Source organism: Osmerus mordax, chromosome 2 (assembly GCF_038355195.1).
Source record: "Osmerus mordax isolate fOsmMor3 chromosome 2, fOsmMor3.pri, whole genome shotgun sequence".
NCBI classification, from domain to species: Eukaryota; Metazoa; Chordata; class Actinopteri; order Osmeriformes; family Osmeridae; genus Osmerus; species Osmerus mordax.
Window position 1 is genome coordinate 12,710,595 of NC_090051.1, and position 26,176 is coordinate 12,736,770.

Genomic DNA, 26,176 nt, shown 5'->3' on the forward strand with positions numbered 1-26,176 from the left:
GATTTTTTACGATTTCAAAGCCTAATTTAACATACTTGGTGTTTTTTTTTCATTCGAATTTGGATGGGTAGTTAATAACACATTATTCTGTGGTGTGGTGAACTTGAAACTCGTTTTTAATTCCACTTTACAGCATCTTTTGTGTGCTGCTGAGTCGTGTTTCTGCACCTGCACGCCGGTGTTGGACCGAATTCTCACTCCCCTGCAGAATTCCACTCCCCTACGCGTGAATGCGCACTGCCTTCCTAGCGTATTGCTAGTTGTAGTTTGACGAACCGAGGCGATTTTTACAAGCCATGTAGCCAGCAAACGTGGCACATTGTAAATGCAACGCTGCAAAGTAAACGACTGAGAGCAAAGCAATAGCCAAGATAACCAGACGTATTGTACAAAAGCATCGACTTATTTTTGGCACAAATGGTACGCTGCAAATCACAAGAACTGCTGCGAAGTAAACGACTGAGAGCAAAGCAATCGCCAAGATCCATTGTACAAAAACATCAACTTTTTTTGGCACAAATGGAACCCCATAGTACACAGGGCGACAGTGCAGATGTTACCAGCTATATTTTCTGCGATACCACCACCCTGGGCTGTATTCATCTTTTTGGTCAGCTGTAACTACCTATTCAAGTAGCAACATGACTTAGACTTAACGTTCACTGAGTCGGTCTCCAGCTTGTATTAATTGAGGCCTTGTTATGAACGCAAGCACGCGTCGTGTGACGTCCTGACGTTTCTGACTGTGGTTAGCTTGTTAGCTACCGTTGGCTTCACTTTCTTCACAAAAACCCAAATTATGGATGTTCATGGAGATACAAGCAACTCAATCGGAATCGGGACAAAGACGAACATTTTGACACAGACGTTCTCTATTTAGTGCAAGTAAGTTTTTTTATGGTTGGGAAAATAATAATAATAGCTATGTGAGCTAATATGAGAGAGAATAGAGGTTGTGACCGACTCAATAATGTATTCAGTTTGCAGACCTTTATTGGGTGTGCTTGCCTTCGGCAAGAGCACAACCTTTGTTCTCTCACATAACCTATATATTTATAATTTCTTTTCCCACCCCTAAGTCTTCATCAATATTTGGACTACATAGACAACCTAGGTGTCAAAAGTTTCGTTTTGGTAGCGATTGAGTTGCTTGTATTTGTATTTACGTTCCGTTGCACGGTTTAAGTAGAAATTACATTTTTGTGGTGAAAAGTGAAGCTAACGGTGGCTAAATTGCTAGCCACAGTCAATGACGCTACTTACGTCACTAACGTCACAAACTCGCTTGACTACCTCTAGCAGAACATTAGTTTAGCAGCTCGTTAACTTCTGGGAGATAGCTAAGCTAACTGCTTTACTGCAAGGCAGCTGCAGAAACGCCACAAGCAAAGAGGCCAGGGTGATAACTATTTACAAATTTGACTTTGTGATATGACACACAATTGTGATGTGTAATGTACAATATAAGCTGATATTATTAAGAAAGTACATCTACTTTCGGAAACAGTAGTCTACTATTTCACTGAAGTATTAGCAGCATGACGTTAGCCTCTGTTGCCCGGGAAACACATACTACAGCGGTCTATGATGCATCTGTTTTCAATCAATAAAATAAACATTCCTCACAAATACATTTTCGTTGTAAGATTTATTATGACATTAGATTACAAGTAAACAATTTGTGGGTGAAATTATCATTACCTGTGGTTTCAAACCAGTGTAGTTCATTGCAACGCTGTAGCCTACGCGAGACACTACAAAAACATCTAACTACACAGCTGTTTTAGGAAGTCAAACGGCGAAAGAACATGTTCAGCACTCCCCTCACTTAAATCAAAAGTCTATCTAACTACTAACCTGAACTTCATTGCCACAGCCTAAACTTTGTCAATCTGTTCATGAAAATAATTTATTTCAGCCTAAACCGTACAATGGAACGTTAAATCCAATTCAACCAACGCAATCGCTACCAAAACGAACACATCAGTAGTCTAGTAGCCTACTGTACTGTAGTAGTACAATTTACCGGGGCAGCTTCACACAGGGCTATATCGCATTTTACATTGTTACTGACAATGATCGCTACCAGTGAGCTTTTTATGAATGACCGATTTTCCACTAAATAAATGTCAATCTTATTTACGTTTTGGGGGGCATATTTTCCGTTAGCAGATGGTAGGACTACTGTTTGAATCGCGATTCCATCTTCTACTGCCGGTAACGTCGTAGAATAATCTTCAAATCTTCTTTATTCATGAATGAATGCAATGAGTAGGCTAAATGCCTGAAAATATTACGAGAAGGGAAAAACTTAAAAGGACGTTTAAATAGAGATTAGGTCCATTTTTACACCGGTCTGCCAAATTTATTCGTTTTGATTCATCGATGAGGCTGCCTCTTGCAGGGGAAATTAGAAGCCATCTATTTCATTCTACACTTCACTCGTATTTGACATAGATTGTCAAATCTATGTAATCTTTATAAATAATAAGTAGGCCTATGCATTTTTATATAAAATATACAGAAATGTCAGTTGTAAAAATTTCATTCAAAAACGGACCCCTGTGCAACCGACGCAAGCAAGCACACCCTACAATTTCCCCAGACATTGTACCCTCTCTAGTTTTTCAAGGTGATATAGGCCTACAGGGAGCTGCAACCTCTAGCGTTAATACCCATTCAGACACAAGATTGCGTTCAAATCAATTACAATGTTCTCAATAAATGTCTAACAGCCTCTGCTTGGTTTTGTTAATTTCCATTCAAACTAGCCTCTTTGGATTAACAGTGAACAGTGGACTGATTTGCCTTTAGCCAAGCTGTCAAATGTATGTTCATGCAGTTCTAATTGTCAAAAACTTTCTTTTGAGTGGATAATGTTATAACAGATATGATAGCCTACGAATGGGCACATTTGAGATATGGTAGGCTATGTTTGGACTCTGTTAGTAGTAGTAGTAGTAGTAGTTTATTTTGAACATGTAAAAAAAATATAAAATAAAAATGTATATATACAGACATGCATACATATATAAAATTTAAATGACAGCTTAATAAGGTCATGTACTTCTCAGCATAATCTTCCAGAATTATTGTAAGGACTCTGCTGACATGCTGTAGGCCCCCTATACGACTTAAAACAAGCATAACATGAATAGAATCTTTTGATACTTAAGGTTTGCAAGCAATATATTCCAGTTAATCTGTTAACCACTCAATGCATTTTTTCTTACGTATCCTCAAATTGTACAGAATAAAAATTTTTAAATGAATAAAAACATATATGTAATGTAATGTTACATAAAAAGCCAGAGTCAACAACAGTTGGTGAATCACATGAAACACATGCAGGTCTCCATGCCGCGGAGATTTATCATTGATTTACTCACACACCATCATATATTCCACTCAGTCATGTTAAGAATTTCCGGATTTCCCATTTGGGCATTTGCCTTCTAGTAAATGGAGGGAGCTATGAGATTCAGATGAAAGCCAGGAGGAAATGAATAGGCTTTTCATCAGGAGACAAGCTGCATGAGAGTAATAAAGAAGGGTTGGACTTGAAAAGGCAATGGAACAAGAAACATTATCTTAGGAAACGAGCCCCATAATCCATGCAATTAAAATGAAATGGCTGACAATGACAGTTAGCAGTTTTTTTCTTCCTTTTTGGTTGTTCCACTGTAGCCCTGTTCTTTGAGTCTTCCAGCTACTACAATCTTTCCTTTGATCTTTAATAGGTTGCTCTGCAACACCATCCAGAAAATGAAAATGAGGAAGACTTTAGTTTTGCAACTGGAAGCAGGGTGTAGACAAAAAAAGTCACAATGGTATTGTGCCCCAGAACAAGATACAAAAAACTAAAACTCGAAATTGTACACCTCAAAAAACAACCATTGGTTTGGAATGTATCTGACCAACACCGAATTTGGTTGATTACGTGAGGTTGTCAGGTGGGAAATGCTGCAGTAAGCTACTAAGAGCTGCACACTGGAGATGGCCTAGGAGTCACATTTCACCTGAGTGTCAGACACCTCTGTGATTGCTGCCTTCTCAGGATCTCCTCTCTGGGACATTACTCTCATGAGAACATCCTGAGACGCAGCCACTGTGGAGAATTTAATTTGGGAAACGGAGAAGCTGCTGAGAGTTTCATCATATGGATGATGGATGAGCTGGAGCTTTCAGATGCAAAGAACTCTCCCACCCAGGGCCAAGCAGTCTCTGCTGATGACGCCCTTGAAATATCGTTCTGTCTCACAATCACAGGGCCCAGGGAACCAGAAAACTCTCTGTGTTAGCTCAGGGTAAAGGTACCTTTGTGAGAGTCCCATTAAGTTCCTGTGGCCTTGCATTTGTCATGCATATTTTTGTTACTGTAGTGGTAGTTTGTCTGGTGTTGGTTCTGTTTGCCATCCGTTGGTGTAAAAAGTTTAATCAAGAGACAGCTCATCTTGTTATTGTTTCTATTCATTAGACAAATATTTTATGTGATTATAAGCTTGTCTTAATCCACCAATGAGACACAATGTTACCTCTCCCTCAAATCCAGCTTAACTAATGAGATACCTTTTGTTCTGTCTACTAATCTAACATGTGGCATTTGACCTCAAAGCTCCATACTTGCAGTGGATGTTATACTCTTGTTTTCCTATGAAAGTACATTTCCATTTACTCAGCCAGTGACAGAACGGTAAACAAACACATAATATGATCTTGGCAATGGATATGTCCTTAGAGTGTTCCTCCAGAAGTTATTCAGTTTCATATCTCGCTTTAAGGTCCATTGTTTTCTCCCTGGCTGTGTTTCTTGCCATGGTTTTGAGACAATATAATGACTCATCTTGAATGTCTTCCAAACGTGGTTGAGAGATTTGAAATCTAATCATTTCTGCATTTTCCTTTTGCTTATTAGCTCTGTTGCTACCCCTTCTCTTCTCCCTAATATGGACATGTGGCAAACCTAATTAAGTAGCGAGGTAGGCCTTCCATGTGGCAGTGCATTGCTAATACATTTTTGCTAAAAGCACTGTTCAGTCTAATAAATATATTGTATACTAGGAAGGAATAGTGAGTTTAAAAATTAATTCTAAAGAAAATCTGCCAATTTAAAACGGGAATGCCTTGACAGGAGGAGCTGTCCAGTACAAAATGCGTAATGCATCAGAGCGCTCTCTCTCTCTCTCTCTCTCTCTCTCTCTCTCTCTCTCTCTCTCTCTCTCTCTCTCTCTCTCTCTCTCTCTCTCTCCCTCTCTTTCTCTCTGTCACACACACAATTGTACTCTGTCTCTCGTCCCTTCTGTCGCTCGCATTGTCTCTCCGTCTACCTCTCTCTATACCTTTTTGGCTCTTTGGAGGAGTGTTCGTAGCAGCACTCTCTTACGGCGGGCATCACGCTGAGTGCATGGTTTCATCCACGCTGGATGCAAAACGAGATATTGTAGGAGACATACTCCGTTGCCACATAAGGATTTAACTATTTAGGCACGATGGAGATGCAGAAGTTGTTTCAGCTTTACATAAATGCCTTTTGTTTATTGAGCGTCACCCACACAGTATTTGCAGCCAGTCAATGTGAGTATGGATGCTTGCTTTATGAAAGACTTACATCGTTATAGGACAGTATTGTCACTTTACTGTATCCTATTTTGCAGAAATTGGTTAAGATAAATATGTGAATTAATATGTTTCCGGACAAATAATCTTGTTGTAAACAACGGCGACATTGTGAATAAAATGTGACTTTTGGCATGATAAGCTATTCAGCCCTAAATGCAGAAGCTTATTTACAGTATTGCGAACATAATCATGTTTGAATATAGCTGTTATGGATCCAGTTTAATATCTTCTGTCGTATGAATTGAAACAGAAATCGCACGCCAAATTAAATTGATACACAACACATACACACGGTGTCTGATTGTATGTGGCAACATGATGAAGTTACGGAATAACTTGAATCATTTGCTGTCACTAGAGGTCGTCGTTCCATACTAGACATTGTACATACGTATCTTGATGTACTGCAGGTGAGGTACAGACAATAACTTGTCTGTACAAGTTATGCAAATGCCGTCGTACTCCAGGCAGTAGCCTACAGCTTTAGTGTTCTGTCGGTAGCGCGCTATGGTGAAACCGGAATCGGTTTGATCAGAACAACAAATGTATAAATAACATACACGAAATACCTCTATCCAAAATCGGCCTTGCTGAATATGTCTGTCATGGTTCAAATCTACTACTGATAAAACCTGCCTTGTTATCCCACCCAGGCTTAGAGGTGGCAGGTCCCTCTCAGCCAGAGCCTGGACCACCCGGGTTTTGCCTATCCTATAAGCAGTTTAGTCCAGCGGTGTAACCCTCTGAAGTGAGCTAAACTGACAGCTGCATTATTCATTTATGACCTTCTTGTGGTTCTCATATGTATCCAATGATCAGGATTGACATGCTGCTCTAGAGATGAAACGTCTAGATTCTCCAAGAGGACAAGCAAATGGCTGTTCTCATATTTACCTTTGAGAAACAAAAGAAGAGGCCAGAGATCAATCATGGCTGGTTTGTGCGGCCCCTGTGTCAGGTGACAGAGATAATGGCAGCCACATCCTCTCAGAGGACCATGTCCTTATGCATCTCTCTCTTTCTATGTCTGCCTTTCTGTCTCTCTGTCTTTCTCTCTATTTCTTTCTTTGTCTGCCTCTTTCTCTCTGTCTTTCCATCTATTTGTCTCGCTCTCCCACAGACATCAAAGGGTATCTTTGCCCCAGTGACCTGTGAAAGCTATTCTATCACTTTTCATGAGGACATTCCTACTCCCTACGATTTGTGTACAGCCACAGACCTAAAGCAACTGCTTTTATCCCTGTGATTGGCAGCATACATTGCAGACCAGATAATCCTAGTGCTTTTTTGGGCCTTCTGTATAATTTAGTTTATCATATTTTTATTAAGGCCAAAGTGTGGGTGCTTTAAAAGGGAAAGTTCCCCACTGGGAGGGAAAGAGGGATTTTGAAGGCTGCCTTTGGCTGGAACAGCAGGGGCTTTCATTACCAGTGCTGTCTCTGATATGACACACTTCACCGTGGGGTTGTGGGTGGAAGGCTGCTCCACTTTCACTGACTCTATCTGCCATAGCCCACACCTTAGACCTACAGAACCTTCCAGTGATTACTTTGAGAACGTTCCATCCCATGTCGTATCCTGCACATGTTCCTCAGCTGTCTCCATTCATCTGCATACTTCAGTTCTATAACATGGCCTGCTTCAATGCACCCCTCTTTGCAGACAATGACGTCCTTGCCAATCCACTTACTGCCTTTAGAGGGACACCATCACACAATGCAATGTGCACTGTAGATGACAGCCTCCCATTGTGGATGCGGGTGCCAGAGTGATGCTTGCTATTTTCCCAGTAGTATGCTGAATTTAAAATGAGCAGTACAGGAACTCACTGAGACTCAACTACAGACTGATACTAATCCAATATATTTCAAGTATATTCTGAGTCATGTTGTGATAGACATGAGATGTCAGTGAAGTAGCAGTTTCTATATGCACTACATCCCTTGTTCGGAGACAGGAAAACCCGCCTAGTTACAAATGACTAGTTCACTTTAGCTAAAGATAATGCATGCCCAAACACACATCACACCTATTAGGTCAACATCAAATATGACTCGGTGATCAAAGCCCCAATGCCACTGGAAAGAAGGCTGATAATTTCACAGTTTAAAATGATCCAATCGCTTTCTTCTATCTCCTGCCTTTCATCACTGCATAGAGGAAATAATGATTTCCATAATTCCGAACCCACACAGACTAACCATAATGCTGCACTACCAGAAGTGATCTTGCTAGGTGATGAAGACTAGCCTATGTATTGAGTGAGTGAACATGATGAGAATGATTATATATGTTTCAGTGAGCTGTGGTGATTACAATACACTGACACAAAAGCAATGAAAAGGATAATCACAGCCAAATCATCCTCATTAATATAACTAATGTATATTATGAGGGTTATTAGGACTGATAAATCAAAAAACATTAAGCTGTTCTAAGTAGTAAGGTGTCATGACTAATATAAAACTCCAGTCAAGTAATGTGTTATACCAAAAACACATTCTCTTTAATACGATGAATATCACTTCAAGTGAGATTATAAGAGATAACTTTGTGAAGCAGGCATGGTGTTTAGGTGGTGTGGCGGGGCCATGCTGATTCTATCCTCAGGCCTGTGTGACTCTGGCCGTGGTTGCCCACATCTTATTTCTTAAACTGTCACAGCCGATACATCACAACTGCTGGACTGGGACCCGCCATGTTGATTACAATTGATTTCCGTCTTTTGAAAGGGTTATTCATGTAGGTGCTTACATGGTCCCCAAAGAGTTCAATTACAGGGGCTTTAATGAAACGATGCAAGACTGACTTGGCTTACTTTTGTTCTGTGGAGGGCGGATGGTTTCTGTGTCTCTCATGTCTACAGGGGCTGTTCTGTCCAGCTTTATGGGAAACCAGGTTTTGTTTCTCTGTAGATACTTATCACATTGGAAAGTGATTTCATGTTGTTTGCAGGCACCTTGTTTAATACGGGAAACAACAAGTAATATTAGTAACACTAAACCTGGATAGTAGCATGTTACCAACATTGGAGTTACATATGAAGGGTTATGTAATTACATGTTTGGGCAGTTTGGAAGCTTGGAATATTCTCCATATGTGTGAAAATGCATGAAGTCTAGCAACAGATCATATACATATTTTCTGGTTTGTACTGTTCAAAACGCAATCAATACATTTGAAAACAGGCAGCAACATTTGGTGTATAAGAGATCAATTTATGGTAAGAAATTCTAATATCAGACATCTAGCAACCGCTAGAAACATACAGTACCTCTTGTTGCTATGGACACAGCACAGAATGTGGCTCCCTTAATTTTTTTTCTTCCTTGTTTGGTTGTATAGCCTAGTGGAATCATACTTTTTCATTTTATCTCCCCACTGTCAAAGAGACCTGTCTTGTGAATACCTAGAACGAGGTCTAATTTATCACAAAAAACACCCCTAACAGATCTCTCTTTTTTTGTATCTATTTTGTATCTCCACCATCTCTCTCTCTTTCCCTCTCTGTATTTCTCTCTCTTCTCACTCCACCATCAGATTACAGAATAGAACAAGCCAGCAGTTGGCCGTAATGAATAAAACAAATGCAAAAACAGCAATGGATATATGATATAACACTGTTTAGAGCAATCATTTCTGCTTGGGCTCTCGGGAATGAGACAAAATCTATTTTGATGAATGTGGCGCCAGTGCCGGCTTTGCATTTCCAATGGCATTGCTCTCACACTGATGGTCCACCATTGGTGATCTATAAAGGCCAATGAATATTCTGCAGATAGTGGTACAGAGAGTAAGTTTCACCCTCTTTCTATTCCTGTTATTACTGGCACAGGACTCAGAAGGATTAACGACACCCACTTCTTATTGAGCGTTCCAGTCAGACAGCGAGGGCTAAGTGAGGCACCAGGCTTGACAACAACAACAACAAGAAGATAATGATTTTGAACTTTTCATCCCCAAAATAGACTGAACCGACAGTGAGGGTTGGGTTCTGGGACTGCCGCTGGTCATTATCAGTCCATTTAGATTCATCTCTGTTGTGTTCTACCATGAAAAGGTTCATACTCAAGAAGGGTTTTGATTGTTTTGATTGTAAAGAACAATGTGTGAGACCGGTCTCTTTACAGCAGCCAGGAATTGTTTCACGATAAAGAGTTGGCTTTAACATCTCAGATTCAGGAGATCAACAAACAGTTAAACGAATGGGTAATACCTCTGCAGTGTGTAATATTCTAACACTGTGTTTGTGTTTAGCGTCAGCTTGTATTTATGCCCCTCCATTATAACAGTTGGTGTTGTTTTCCGTGGCATTGTAGCTGCTATTCCTTGGCCATCATGGCGGTGAGCCAACAAAGCCAAGCTCTGTATTCAAATGTGAGTGGGTTGTGTGTGACATTTCTAGAGAGGCAGAAGTGAAGATGCCCAGATCGGAGCCAGCATCAGGGGCTGCTGACAAATGGAGGCCGAGCTGTCAGTCCACCTCAAATGGGAAGCCTCCTCTACTGTACTATTCACAAGGGGCCAATCAGAACTAACCTCTGGTCTCTTTGCATAGGGACACACAGTGTCGGCTAATGATGCGCTCAGTGTGGGTTGTCTAGCAGAGGTTACACAGGCGTTAGAATAACAGGACAGAGAGATGATGTGTGTAATAGCTTGCCACTACATAGCAAACCCTTCATCACATTCATAAGGAAACAGTGAATTCAATGGTAGACTGACTACATTTAGTCATTTAGCAGACGCTCTTATCCAGACTACTGTTTCACAAAATGGTACGTTATTCAGCCCAGCGAGCTTCCAAAGATAAAGCGTTTTTTTACCCACGGAAGACTACATATCAACTACCTATCCACAAGTAAACAATGCTAGCTTTCTCAGTATATGAAGAACTCTATCTCTTTGATCTCTGTTAGAGTGGGCTATCGAATGCTTTATTGGAAATGAAGTGCTACAGTACAGGACTGTGTTTCTCAATCACTCGTATTGACCTGCGCTTCCTCGAATTCAGCCTGCGTCTGGAGCTAACTGTCAGCCGATACCTGAACCCAGCTCAAGGTCTGCCAGAGCAGAGATATAGGTCTGAAGTCTAGCGGTCCTTGGGAGGTATCGTATATGTGGCTTTATCAATACTCTCCGGAGGCATAGACAGATCCACAACTGGATCACATTGTTGCCGCGACAAGATTGCCCTGGGAGCAAGGCTAGATGAGACAGCATTGTAGGATAGAAGGTTGCTCTTACAGCCCCCCCTCCACAAGTCTACAGCTCTTCTCTCTATTGACCACCCTCCCCTGGCTGGTGTGGTCTGCCTGCTCCCAGGATTCCCTCTGAGCTGGTCCCAAGGTGCTGCCAGTTCATATCTCATCTCCACTGAGTTTCTGTAGAGAGGCTGGGAGAGAGAGGGAGCACCTCCCATACACCTCTGAGGCTTGTTCAGATGATGGGATCTCAGCAAGCAGCTCAGGCTCTCACCACTCTGCTGCAGGTGCACTCAGGCTTGCGCACAGAGCTAAAAATACTCCTCACTGCAAATCATACACCCGTCAGTTTGTTGCGGTAATTGGGCTCGATTTCTTCCGTGGGCCGTTGTTTATTTAGTTTAGCAAGATTAAGAGAGGCTTGCTAATGAGAGTGAGGGAGGTGGGTGGGGGACTTTGAGGAGGTAGGGCACTTCTGAGAAAAGTTTTTTTGAATAGGATGAAGTACACACTAAACTAGCATTGCTAACAGGTTTATGGCATCTGCTTGAATCACCCTCACTATCCTCACACTATTTCAGAGATACTGTTGTTATTAATTTCACATCGCAACTGTCGCGAATCCTGATGATGAAGTAAACAACTTCCAAATCTAGAACCTAAGTACAGCTTTTGAAATCACAACTCCTCACCTCATTTTTCCAACACACTCTTACTGTCATTGGTTTGCTAGGAACATTAGTTGTGGGTCACTGTTTTACATGACAAATATGTTCTTCATGGAGCAAGTTATTAATTGGTGTACATCGTTTAGGGCGGGGAGGGAACAGAGAACTCACACTCTGAATATAACTGTGTTCACACTCATCCATCTTACCATGCATCACTGCATGACGACACACCTTAGGGAACAGGGAGGAGAGCTGCATCTCGTATTTTTATCCCAAACACAATCACTGATAACCTCTAGCGGTCTTATATTAGCCTGGGGGTGTCAGGATGCTTCTGTCGTGGAGGCCTGCCATGTTGACTAGGCTGACTAAAATACCTCAGCATAGCAGCCACATGGCTGCACTGTTCAGACTTCGTATTAGAAAAGGTTGCTTTTAGTTATATTTTTTGTCCTTGTGTTTGAGGTGAGAGAGAGAGAAATAAAGAGAGAGAGAAATTTAGGAAGGGAAAAATGTGTGTGTGGGTGTGTGTGCATTAGTGTGATTTAAGTCCCCACACTTTGCATAGTGAGTGTGTGGTGGCACGATCACATTCATAGCTTCGAAGGATTTTCAATTATCCTACAGGGCAGGAAGGCACGGAGCAGTGCAGCTTTGCAGACAAATCATCCCTGGCTCGTAAGTCTTTGTGATTGACAGGCCGGCATTTGGCTTGCCGCCAAATAAATAGAGGGAGACTATAAACAAAAATACAGTTCATAAAATACACATTTTCTAAGTGGAGGTATGAGATTGTCTCCATTTTCACAAGCCCTGAGAGTTATGTCAGTTCTGTATGCTGTTGACATAAATGGTTATAGGTGTACCCTCTCTTCTGTGTCAAGGTCTTGAGTGCCCTGTGTTTAGGTCCAGGTCTCAAATGGAGAGGGGGGCTGTCATTCCATCAAGTAGAGAGAGGCCTTCAGGGTATTTTACAGAGGTGAGAGTCTACAACTTGACATTTATATGGATGCTGCAGATTCCTGGGTTAGGTGAAAGCTATTCAGATCAAAGGTAGGCTGGGAGGTATTGAGGGGTTGCACGATCTTCAGTGTGATGGATTGTGTGAGAGATAAAAAGAGATAGATTGATACACTGTAGATGAGTGTGTGAGAGAGAAACAGAGAGAGAGAGAAAGAGAGAGGGAGGAGGGAATGGAGGGAGTAATGGCTGCAGGATTTAAATGTAGGTAGGTGCTTTATTGATCGCCAAGGGGAAACTGTGACGTTGCAGAAGGCCAGAAGAGGAAATAAGAATTGGAAATAAAAATAGAAATAAAAATATTATATAATAATAATATACGCAATATACAAAGGACCCAATACCAAGTACACAGGGCTGTACACAGTGTAAAACACAGGGTTAAATCACAGAGAGATTCACATGTACCAAAGGAAGGTTAAGTAAAGTAAGGTTCTACGGTTATACAGTTACAGTCAACAGATACGTAGCTCGTTGTTGGTTTTAGTAACAGTGCTGTTATGAACCTGGTCTGAAAGCCTCTGGAGGAAAGTCTGCTGGTGGAGACAATTTTTTCTATGAATTACGGCTTTAAAAAATGCCTGCTCATACGTGGGTCTTTAAAAAACAGCTTGATCCACTTCACTTCAACAGAAGAAACATCTGCTGGTGAGTGATCTGAGTAAATCAGGTCAAAGACAATCCAGTCAGCTGGCCTGAAAGCCTTATAAAAAAACAGTCAACATGAAAAAAAATATATATATTACAGGACTCCACTACCAACCAACATGCTGTGCTGTTAGCTATGTGTAGTCATTAGCCATCACCGATGTGCAGAGGACATCTCTAAGTTCGAGTGTTTGCCATCCAAAATAAGAAGCCTCTTGTAACAAAGAAGAATGAATGGATCCCTAATGGAGAGAGTACAGTAGTCAATGTAATCAAGCTGCTGGCAGTTCCTATTATGTCCTCAGATTGTCCTCAGCTGCTTTCACTCACTCACTCACACACACACACACACACACATACACACACACACACACACACACACATACTTGTACACACTCACACACACACTTGCACACACATACATGCACACACACACACACACACACTCACACACACAACTCTGCTCAATGGCATCAACAAAGCCTGCTCCTGCAGTAAGTGGAGGAGCTCCACCCCACCTCACTGCTCTTCTTGTCCTGGCAGGGCTGGATCAGGGGAAGAGGAGTCTGACACGCTCAGATCACTGGCCTCTTAATCTCCTCCTGCCTGTTGGAAGTGCTCTAATCTCACACTGCTGGATTAAAAGGAACACACACACATGCAGCCTCTCTGTCACATACACACACAAACACGCAGGGTTACAGAAGGAACTGTGGACTCGACTGTCCTCTCTTAAAGGGTCACTAGTAGAGTTAATAGCCTGTAGAGTGGAGATTTGTGGAGTGGATAAGTGAGCCTGGCCTGGTATTTTAGCAATACCTTGTTCAATACAACACTGAAGTTGGAAAAACTTATATTCTCCAGGTTTTAAGATGATGTTGTAGCATTTCTTTGGTGTTAATCATGGTGTGTTTATGTAGGCATTAACTAATAAACGGTTTAATAATTGATGATGGGGATCTAATAACTCAAATCCTACAATCTTACTCCAGTCCTGAAAACTTTTTAATCCTCTCTAATCTTCGTTTTTGGAGGTTTATAGGTATTGGGTTTGTGTTGATTTTCCAGATCACTGCAACATTCCCCTGGTATCTCTGCTGCCTCAAGTTTCCTTCCAGAGCTCCTCTCAATCCTCCACCAACAGCGCGCCACATTTTGCCAAACTCAACAGGAGAGATGGTGAGTACACCCACAACCACCAGCGACAACGCAACAACTGAACACTGTAAGCCGTGAAATATAGGATTTTAAACAAGAATGGGGGAAAAGAAGATCCTGAGACACACCCACAGGCACACGCCCGACGCATACAGACTCACAGAGACACACACACACATGCACACATTTACAGACACAGACACACACTCCATGCATACACACTGACAGACACACCATAAATTCACACTCACAGGGACACACACAAACACAGAACTTGATCCGATACAGTCGAATTATATAGCTTATGTGAGGTGTTGTGTATGCGAGGTATCTCCCAACCTGAAGTTATTCTTAGTGGTAGCCAACCTCTGCTACATGTACCTGTAACAACAGCACAATTCCACTCCCTGGGGGGCTCCGTAAACGATGCTTCCTCCGTGGTGGAGACTCTGGTTTGATATTCTGCACTCATCTGCTGCCATGGTGTTGTGTCCCAGCCCACAGCGTCTGAATAATGAACCTTCCTGCCAGAGCTGACCTGTATCCTCAGCTTGTTGGGTCTTCTCCTCATTGGACTGAACATCACGCCAACACACGTTTACACCACTTTCTCTACACCGGGCCACAGCACATTCTAAGGTTTAATGTGTATTTGGTCAATGGTGCTTTCAGCACATCAAACACCTCTTAGACTTGGTCTAGGAAACTTTGTCGGTTCACATTTGATGTCAGACAGCCTTGTTTCACCAAAGAGGTGTTAGATATTTCCTAGCCTTTACTAACCAATGACACAAACAACAAACTTATTTTCACACAAACACACGTACACACACACAACAAAGTGAGCACAGGATACTCCCAGAGCAAGCTGCAATGCAGGGTTTTAGCCATTGCAAGTGGAGCCCACAGGCAAAGGCTTAGCTAGACTGGGCAAAAACCACAATTTGATCCGGAGTGCATCGGCTGCTTGCTGAAAGGGATATTTTTTTCTCCCTTGTGTGCTCTACCCAGGAGCGGGAGGCTGGTCTCCCCTGGTGCTGGACAGGCAGCCCTGGCTGCAGGTGGATCTGAGAGACAGGATGGAGGTGACGGCCGTGGCCACACAAGGGCGCTACGGCAGCTCTGACTGGCTCAGCAGCTTCCTGCTTCTCTACAGTGACACGGGCCGGGCCTGGCAGCAGTACCGGCAGGACCACGGAGTTGGGGTGAGTCTTGTTTGGGGGGATCAGTGTCAACTATACAGTGCAAAAAGCCACAGCACATTGATCATGATGATCAAGCCACAGCTCATGAGGTATTAGTCAGTCTGCTTGTGAAAGAAAAGGTTTTGAATAAATGACTCAAGGGACTGCAGCAACTAAAATCAGACAGTTGGATACCTGAGCAACACAAGGTCTGTGGGAGCTGTCTGCCAGTCTGCATGACTTTCAGGCTGTAGAAGAAGCGACATTCACATCTGGAACTCTCTAACTATTCATCCTCGTTCATTTCAAGACGAGACAATCATCAAGTTCTACCTCAGTCTAAGGTTCAGGCTCTGCTTTTCATGATGATGAAAGTGGATCCGTGTTCATATGAAGTCAGTATATGAGATTTTTCCACACACAAGACTAAAGATGAAATTGAGGTCTTCCTCTCGTGTCAGGGACACAGTCACGAGCCTCTAGTGACTTCTAGAAAGCGAAACTACTCTTTCATTTCCTCTCCCGTCTCGATGGACACAGATACAGAACACACGCTCTCCGACACCGTGACAAGTCATCTTCCTAGCTCCTCTCTCAAGTGATGGAGACCGTTTAGTAGAAGGCGATAGAGAGCGCGTGAACTCTCTGCTTTCAGAATACAGACCACGTCCCTCCACTGTGATGTCATAGCTTGGTGCTGCTCAGGAACGTCTGCATAATTGAGTTAAAGTCTAAGAAAAAAGGGCCTGTTTGTTCCAGCTGATGTTGATGTGCACATAAATTCTTTATCGCCCATTGTGTTCGGCCCAGTTATGTCAGGTTTCTAAACAAAAATCTTCAAATTGGTTAAAATAAAAACTGCGAAAGGGTTGGATATGAGAATGGATGCTCTGGACCAGGGAGACAGTTACTGCATGCTGGAGTGTTGGGTGTTGTGGTGTTTTTGCGGTGTATAATTAACTTCACAGCAGGTACCATACTGGAGCCAGTGCTGTACCCTTTATTCAATTATTAACACCATTGTAAAAATAGATTATTTACTCTGGGCTGTACAGGAATCTAGGGATGGGGAGGACAAATGTTCTTATTGTAAGTCACTATGCATAGAGTCAGCTGAAGCACTTACATTTAATATGAATGCAAAACGTTAATAGTGTTTTAGCTTGGAAATGGCCTGGATCACACCTCGTGACCAGATACGCAGAGTTAATGTGCTCTCAGCTGGTTGGGTGGCCTGTTTCAAATATGAATGAAGGATGATTTTTTTTATGCACATATCGTTATGGAAAAAACAGTTTAATGGAACAAATAGTTAATGTTTATTACATTTACTAATAATTCATTTAAACAAATACTATAATTTTTAAATCGATTAATCACTGTTATGTTATCACTATTCCTTTCAGACTATCATTCATCCACCGTCATTGTGGGGACTAAAGCAAACATGTAGCTTTCACATTCAACCCTGTTAAAATGCTTGCACAATTCTTTATACAAACACAGTAACACACCTTTGATTAGAAGCACAACTCTGCTTTCGACTCTAATTGAATTGCCTGTCTAGATCAAAGCCCTATCTATGACATTGAATTTATTTACCTAAAATTAAATAGGAAATTGTTTGTAGAATTACAAACATCGATGGCGTTACATTTGATTTATACTGTATATATTTATTTTTTCTAAATGCTAGGCTCTTTAGTAAAAATGAACACAATCACAACAGAATAGACTAGCCTATCTTCATGAGAGAAATCACACTGTGCTTAATGACCCCATGAGAAACTGTGGTCTAACCCATGTTGAGACCTTGGTGATGGGAGAGTGTGATGATCTATACGGCAGGTATAAATGCCAACAGCCCCCCTCTCTCTGACCCACCTTCCACCGCTCCCTCTCTCTCTCTCTCTGATTGGAATGTAAACAAACTCTTCTGTGGCCGAGCATTCCGCCTTTGTCTGCAACCTTCCTCCAACCACACGGCTCCACAACACTGTGTCCTGTCATGTGGTCTCCTATTGAACAGTGGATGTGGATGGTATTAGGTGTTGAGGTAGGATAGCAGGGGATGTGCTTCTAATTTGAGTTTTTACTCAAATAGTTGAACAGACGTGTTTTGACACAGCCTGCCAGGAGATGTTTGTAATGCATCCCTGCCTACTTGTTCATTCCCTGAGTTACTGTGACTTTCATTTGCATGGCTTCAATTTCCTGTACCAACCAATTACAATGTGTTTAAGGTAATGTTGCCCTAGGCACCACCTATCCGCGCTCTGTCAATTAAAACAATGACGAACATGGATGTCGGGGCTTCGTTGTTGCCAATCACGGACACAGCACCTAGCCTGTTGGATAGTCAGGCCATAACTATGCAAGTAGACAGCAGATGTCATATGAAGCAACCACTGTGCATGACTGACAGCTAATTAGCCAAAGTCTGCCCTTAATGAAGCAACTCCAAAGGTGGCTAACCACAGTTTGAACCTATGACGTTTGGAGGTATTAATTGACGTCTGCCTGGCTTCTGAACGAGTGAGGTTCATAGGTAACGACCTGCTGGATTTCCTGCAGCCTGAGGGGTTGATGAGAGAGCTGAGGTGACTGCTATAACCTGGACTTTCTGCCACTTTGCTCCTGGACCACTGGCATCTCCAGGAACCAAGAAAAAAACTGCCATAAGTTTTATTTTTTATTATTAATATATATTTTTGTAATCATCATCTCTAAACATTGTGGATGTCCCTGCTCATGTCCACTCGCCATTTATTTTCTCACTTTCTTATCTTATGGTAATACCCCCCTTTATCTCTCTCTCTCACACTCACACACATACACACACTAAACTTTACAAGCACAGCTGCAGTCTTTTTTTTATCTCTGCTTTGTGTCGAACCAGGTCACAGGGGCAACATAATTATCTATTCTTGCGGCTCTCCTTCGTCTTAGTCTATGGGAGTCAGAGAGGCTGGGCTGGAACAGCACTACAGGGAGTGAGCTGCTCATATGACAAACAACAGGATGGCACTCCTAGACAAGCCTCTAATGACCCAATTAGTCCAAATCCAGGAAAATGACTGATATATGTGGGTGTCCACTGTCCAGCTGTTTTTGACTTTTGGGAGGCAACAGAATGTCCAAGTATGAACACAAACTTGATTATGAAATACATAAAGATAATAAACAAGATTTTACAAATATTATAATGAGCCATCCATATGTGTGTCAGAATATAACATTTCACCATTAGCTGAGGCAAACCTCAGGCAAGAAAAAACTTGAAACTTCTATTATATGGTAAACCACTTTTCAAGTTGTGAATCGATTAGGGGGATTGGAGGGGTTAAAGATCCTGTAAAGTAAATTCCATGTTTTGCTTCTAAGTACATTATATACGTGTGAAATGAGTTCCTGAAAGCATGTGCAAAGCGCTAAAACCTTGTCGCACTGAAATGTGGAGTTAGACCGAAGAACAGTTTCTCTTCCGTTTTCAGATCAGGTTTTAATGGGCGGAGCCAAAAAATGCCCTATCTACGTCATTTCGCCCCATCTTTGTGAGATCACTGAATGGCTCCTCCTGCTGTACTGTTATTGTAGCTTACATCAGCTAGCAAGCTAGCTTCAGGATGTCTCCCACCACCCGCAACTGCATCTTCCCTGGATGCAAGAACTCCAGCTGCGCTGCAACGCCATTTAAGTTGATAATGAAAGGAAAAATAGGTTAATAGATTTTGTGAAGAGCCACGCTCATGGAAAGCTTCGGATAAACTCCAACAGCCGCCTCTGCGCCACTGACCATTTCACGCCGGACAGTTTTAACATGGACCAGAGACAGACGGGGTTCACCAACACACGGCTTCTCTTGCAGCGCGGAGCCGTACCGAGCATCGCCCCCCCGGCCGTTCATCCTCCGGTCGCACCTGGACCATCCACCGCCGCCAGCAGTTCATCACTCAGTTCTGTGTGCTTGTTATAATTATACTAGATAACTTTTCCAGAGGTATCTCTGCTATAATTAGTGCAAACCGCTAACTTGATATTAGGCTACTCGGTGTAGAATGATGGTATTTTGGTGAAATGGTAGCTAATGTGCTAGAAGTAGTTGGAGAGCTCACTGTCTGCTGTCTGCTGTAAATGTTTACTCCTGTGTTACAGCTCAGGGGAATATTTCATTTATATGCATCTGTATGTTTCACTCATTGAACAAATACATTCTAATTCTATACTGTTTTGTTCGGCTTGACGTAGCGTCCATTATCTGGGTCGTAGGTAGCTTACTTGAGAGAGGCGGCGCCTTCCAGCGAGGGGGCCGAGCTTCAGCTCCTTCAGGCGACACGCCCCCCCAGTCTCGAACAGAGAAGACTGCTGATTTTGTTGCGATTTCAAAGCCTAATTGAACATACTTGTCGGGGTTTTTTTTCATTCGAATTTGGATGGGTAGTTTATAACACATTATTCTGTGGTGTGGTGAACTTGAAACTCGTTTTTAATTCCACTTTACAGGATCTTTAATATACTGCTGTGAGATTCAAGGTTCAATAGTTCCATTGTTGGCTTGGCAAACACATACCTCAGTGAAGACAGTGACAGTGACACACCTACATTTACATTACATTTATGCATTTAGCAGATTCTTTTATCCAAAACGACTTCCAAGAGAGAGCTTTACAAAAGTGCATAGGTCACTGATCATAACAAAGAGATAGCCCCAAACATTGCGAGCAGCCAAAACATGAAGCATACAATGTGAAAAACCAAATAAGTGCCAAAGGGAAGAACCATAAGAACATGCAGTTAAACAAGTTACAATTAAACAACATGAAACTCAGAAAGTGCAAGAGTGTACCTGTAGAAAAACAATCAACAGTAAAATATTTCATAGCGAGTACAAGAATTTAAATCCATTACAACTAACCAACAAGAGCAACAAGTCTCTCATATGTCAGCAATCTGGACTCTCACTCAGACCCAGCAACCCTCTGGTCCTAATGGAAGCCTCCAAGAAGAGATAAAAGACGACAAGAGAACAAGAGGGAAACAGTAAACACAGACATGTATAATTATTGGAACATAAAGTGCCTACTCCTTCCAACTTATTTAGGGCAGTAGGTGTGCCGGCGTTACATACTAAACAATCCCTTTGGTTTCAAGCCTTTCTACTAGTGAGTAGAACTCAAAATTGTTTCTTTCCTTTGTTAATAATATATTTGTAGTGGGCCACAACATAAAGAAAACTTGTTTCTAGAATGTCTGTCTGCTTCATCTCATTAGAGAGAAGCCTTACAGGGAAGAAACTCCATCCTGAACAGTCATTACAGTGTTTTTACTTTTCCTTAATTTTTTTAATACTTGCATTTATTTATGTATTTTATTTTTTCACTATAACAGCAAGTGATGAAGTTGCGAGGGAACTTTGACCCCGTTTAAGATATTTGTTCAGTTTTTTTGTTTTATTTGATTTTCTTCTAAACTAAAGAGCAGAGTTGCAGAAGAGAGCCTTCTCCTCGAGGGGTAAGGGTCGTTTTCACCCACTGGATTTGGCTTTCATGTTGTCTGGAGTATCCGGCAGGGCAGGGTTTGGCTTTTTATAAGATTGGTCCTGTCTGCTCTTCCCACACATACACCAACGCAACTCCAGAACCTCCGCTCCAGGGTTGCCATGACTTTACGTGTCGTGCCGTTTATTGTTTATTGTCTGCAGATACCATTTTTCAGAAGAGCTACAAGATTCCTTTACATTTCCTAAACTTTTCCATAAAATAGACATGTTGTAAAAGGACCGTGAAGAAAGAAGTGTCAATGTTGTTTTCTTTTCCACTCCAGCTGTTTAGGTCCAGTGATCCACTTTAGTGTCCGTACTAATGTGAAGAAATCACTGAAAAGCCTCCACCAATAATTAGCAGTAGAGCAGGGTTGGAAGCTGAAAAAACATTTCCTTACAATGTTTAAATCAAACCTCATCCTTGGTTCAGAGAATATGTCTCATTATTATATATGTCTTATTATTTTCCAAACTACTCACTGTCTGTAACATTAATGTGAGTTCAGTTATTTGCTGTAACAACTGGCCTTACAAATGTTACTTAATTACATTTACATGTTCTAAATCTCCACAATCTGTAGAGATTTGTTTTCTGAAGTCTGCCTGTGTGTGACCAGCTATGTCTCAGGGCTCCCTTGGTTGGAGACACCCACCTTCTAATGCTGTCCCCACAAACAACAGCAACAAACACTCATTACTGCGACAGCATTTAACAGCGAGAATATTATTCCATTTCAACACTGCAACCCTAAACCTATCTCTTCAACGCTGATCTATATTTCCAAGAGTCAGAGAGGATGTGCTCAGACTGTGTCGGTGCCATCAGGCAACTCATCACAGGAGAGGAGGAAAAAAGAGCTCTAATGACAGAGGAGGGAGGCTGTTCAGGAGTCGATACAAGAATATAAATAATGAAGGTTTGGAGAATTTTATGTGGACAGTGACTAACCTGTTTACATGGACAGTTTACATAGACAGTGACTAACCTGTTTATGTGAACAGTGACTACCCTGTTCATGTTGACAGTGACTAACCTGAGCTCTGGGTTTCTTCAGGATCATCTTTTTTGACACATAAAGACGTGGACTCATGTCTTGTAGAGCCTGGGGAGGGTGGGGAGATGTACATGCATGATACAGTATGACACATCACAGCAGTTTGCACCAGGTAGTTGATCGTCGTGAATTAACTAACTTACTAATGACTGGCATCCATTTCACTACACTTTCTTAGCCTTTTTCTGACCCCCATAATCTACACACTTCATATTAAACCATACACATTGTGAATGTCTATGTGATTTAGTTCCTAGCTCTTTTGAGATGATCTGATTGTAAGATTTTGATATCAGAGTTCATATACAGAATATTTTTTGTAGCATTGTATGAGTGCAGTGCTATCCTTGGCAATGAAGCAAATCCCTTCATTGCCCAGTTTGCTGCATTAAATGTATAACTGCTTTTTGGCATTTTAAGGGACCACCCGGACCAGTACATTGAGCAGAAATATCAGAGTACTTGCTGTCCTGGATGTTATTGTCTAAAAGGAGTACTCATCTTGCATAAATCTAACACATTGAAAAATAAAAGACAGGCTGCTCAATCCAAGACCATTTAAGCATGTTTTCTTTTTTCAAGAGAATTTCTTTTCATGTCAAGTCTGTACAAAGAGGAACTAAAATGTATACAACCTTCAACTCACAGCAAGCATAGTAATTATTTGGCGACAGGATAGAAACTATGACTATAATCTGGACGTCATTTACATATCAGCATTTTAATTCCCTTAAACTCTTATGTAATTTCAAAGGATTTGGGAAGAGATAATTTTTCAATGTAATTGACTGCCTATTTTTGGTTTGAGGTGTTGCTGAATTTAATTAGGCTACCTCTTCTCTAGGGCTTTGATGGATAGCTGTGTACACCAGTGATGAATATGTATGCACCATTTTTGAAGCAAACTTGTTTCTCTAATTTAATTTGCTAAAGAGCCTCCTTTACAACACAAGAATGTGTGCAATGAAATAGCTGGTAGGCTCTCAATGGAAATGTAACCCCCAGTGAAATTTGTTAATGCTTATCCTGCATGGGCATGAGTTACAGCGGAGTTAGTAAGTGCTGAGCTTGCATCTCTTCCACGATGCAGTTACCAGGAAGCACTCACAATAACAACGCACCGGCATAAATCACAATAAGAGCTTAAATACTTCCCTTTTAGGATTGTCTCTCCTGTCTCACCTGTGAGGGCACCTGCATCTGCCTGCCCAGTACCTCAGAGAGGGTATTTGAACTCGGGGCGGCTGTTGTTTCTACTTGTGTTTTAATTTGTGCTGTTCCTCCCCATCTACTCACATGTCAAGGTGTTTTCAACTGCAGTCGGAGGGAAATAAATGGTTCAGGTCGACTCTGTTAGGCTATTCACAAAGCCTGCAGCTGCGACGTCAACCATCCATCTTTCTGTTGCTTCGTAATGCACATCATTATCGATTTAGCTCGTCACCTGCCTCATATCTGTTATAAAGGTCTGGTCATCAGTCATCTGGAGTTTCTTCTTGGTAGCTCTTTCTCTCTGTCTCTCAGTCTCTGTCTGAGTGTCTCTTTGTCCCTCCCTCTCTCTCTCTTTCTCTCTCTTTCTCTCTCTCTCTCGTTCTCGCTCTCTCTCTTATTTCCCCGTGGCTACATGTGGCGGGGCTGTTGATGCCGTAGACGGTAGGGAGATGAAAATGAAGAAGAATAATGATGTCTCCCATTTTTACTGAGAGGTTCTCCCATGGAGATGACTAAATGTGATACCAATTGTTTTTTCCACTTGCTCCTTGCCATGGTACTCTCTTTATTTCTTCCACTGAGCTGCATCGAAATGTTGCAAACCAAGTTCTTCTATTTCCAGCCCACATACTGATTCATATCCTCTTTTCATGCATCAAATAGAGCGGTTGTGTGACGAGAAAGACGTGGCATTGATTTCGCTTTGTCAGCAAAAAGCGATTTTCATGCCTTTCTCCAGACCTAAAAGCGCCTTGTCTTTCATGTTCTGATTCAAAGCTTTCACCTTGCACACAAAAGCCTTTTCAATTCCCGGATGGAATAATTACCATCATTTTCCACACTTCCAAGGTCATTTCAGGCAATCCTGGCTCCAAAAAGACTCCCTTGATAAAGATTCTGTAATTGCTGTCTTGTTTGTTTAATGAATGCCATTCCCTAAAGAGTCTCTTTCACTTATTCTGCTGGTCTCAGTATATAACCACCTCTCTTCATCCTGCTCTCTCCTGTATCTGCAGAGGTTTGTGGGGAACATGAACGCTGACGGTGTTGTCCTCCACAAGCTCCCCCACCCCCTCAGAACCCGCTTCCTGCGCTTCGTCCCCCTGGACTGGAACCCCGTCGGCTGGCTGGGGCTTCGGGTGGAGCTGTACGGCTGTGCTTACAGTGAGTACCCCCTGTAGGACCCCCACCCAGGCCATAGCCGCCTTAACCCAAAAATGCCAGGGACGATTTTCGGTCCCAGTCCAGCCCTGCCCAGCACCTTACCTAACACAAGTAACTGTAGGCCCCTAAGTCAGCAGACAGCATCTAGCCTCCCTGTAGGATTCCCATCCAGCACCTAGCCCTATACCAGCACATGTAGATCCTTACACAGCACCTAGCCTCAACTCAGTAGTTAATGAATTTCCAGTCTTTTGAGACATTTGATGAGTCATAACTTACCATGTAAAACACATAACATACCACAACACCATGACAGTAATTTGTTTTCATAAAATGGAACGTGTCATGTAACGGTTGTCTCAGTGTAGGTCAGCACCCATCACTCTTGGAACATTATCTGAACAGGGTGGGGCTCTTGTGCTGACGCTGTGCATAGATGCCTTGTGATTACCTGAGCTATAGACAGGCAGGAGTGTTCTGACATCCATCATCATCAGCGCCAAGCCACCAAGCCTGTTCATGTGAAGCATGTCCTGGTTCCCCTGTTGCATCTTGGTCCAGAGGCTGTATGCTGGAGGACAACCAGAGGAGCAATGCTAGTGTTCCTGTTCCTGTTGATGAGGCTCTATAGTGCCAGTGTGCTGACCCAGCCCAATGCCAGCAGCTAACAGAGACAGACAACATCAGGCCTGCCTGTTCCTGAGCAGCCTTGCTCAGCTTGGGAAGCCAATGCTGAATAAATAAAGAGGGCCGTCTATGGGACGCCTCTGCCTGCCACTCTGCTCTTACTGGATCAGCAGTGAATTACTGCCCTGTGAAAGACCGTTATAATTATCCCTGAGTGAGGGCTTTCATAGTGCCCAGGCGCTGCACAGCATGATCTCTGTGTCAGTGCTGGATGGTGGTTCACTGTGCTAATAAATGCAGAAGGACCCCCACATCTTTGCTTCGTATTGTAATATTAAAGACATGGGCAGACCGTGGGCAGACCATGATTCTCTGGATTGGTTAATTAGACATATTTAAGATTTTAATGTATTTTTTGAAGTCAAAGCATTGTGAGGTATTCAGTGTCATAGCATTGTAGCGGGGTTTGCTCGTTTAAGATTAGCAATACTTAATTTATAATAAAGTATGTAGTTCTTGGGGCACCACCTCTTATTGTTAAAGGGACAGAGGAAACCTTATTGAATAATATTGAATAATAGCCTTCGTAATAATCAGTCTAATCTTAAGTAGTGAATTCTATGAAAGTAGAGCAGATCAGATAACGTGACGGATAACGCGAGTATTATAAACAATGATTTATTTAAGGAAATGTAATTATAATGAACAAATACCAGAGAAGTTATAGGTTAGTTGAAAGTGAGTTGAGTTGAACTGTATACAGTAGGTCCTGAACTATGATGAGGGTTGGTACAAGATGGTAGGTTGAGAGCGTGTGGGGAGGGGGAAGGGAGAGAGAGAGAGAGAGAGAGATAGGCTTCTGGAGAACAATGGGAGAGTATGTTAACTAATCCTAACGAAAGTTAGGTTAAATCATTTACAAACTAAAATCAAACGTAACAAATTAAATCACAATATGCCAATGTTCACAAGCAAGAAATGTAGCAATATCGCAGTTACTGTTGTCAGTTTGAAGAAGAAGAGTCAAAGTTCCGTTCGTCGTTGTCAAACGGTTAGAGCAAAGGAATCTTTC

At 42.0% G+C, this 26,176-nt stretch overlaps 1 protein-coding gene across 1 annotated transcript in view; it reads left to right on the forward strand.

Annotated features, from left to right (window-relative positions):
* The first annotated feature begins 5,489 nt into the window (after positions 1 to 5,489).
* Positions 5,490 to 26,176, forward strand: part of LOC136956938 (contactin-associated protein-like 5) — a 52,889-nt gene continuing 32,202 nt past the window's right edge. Inside the window, exons 1-4 of the mRNA XM_067250991.1 lie at positions 5,490 to 5,574; positions 14,231 to 14,341; positions 15,332 to 15,525; positions 24,330 to 24,477. Of these exons, the coding sequence (XP_067107092.1) occupies positions 5,490 to 5,574; positions 14,231 to 14,341; positions 15,332 to 15,525; positions 24,330 to 24,477 (538 nt within the window). The remainder of the gene's footprint in view (positions 5,575 to 14,230; positions 14,342 to 15,331; positions 15,526 to 24,329; positions 24,478 to 26,176) is intronic.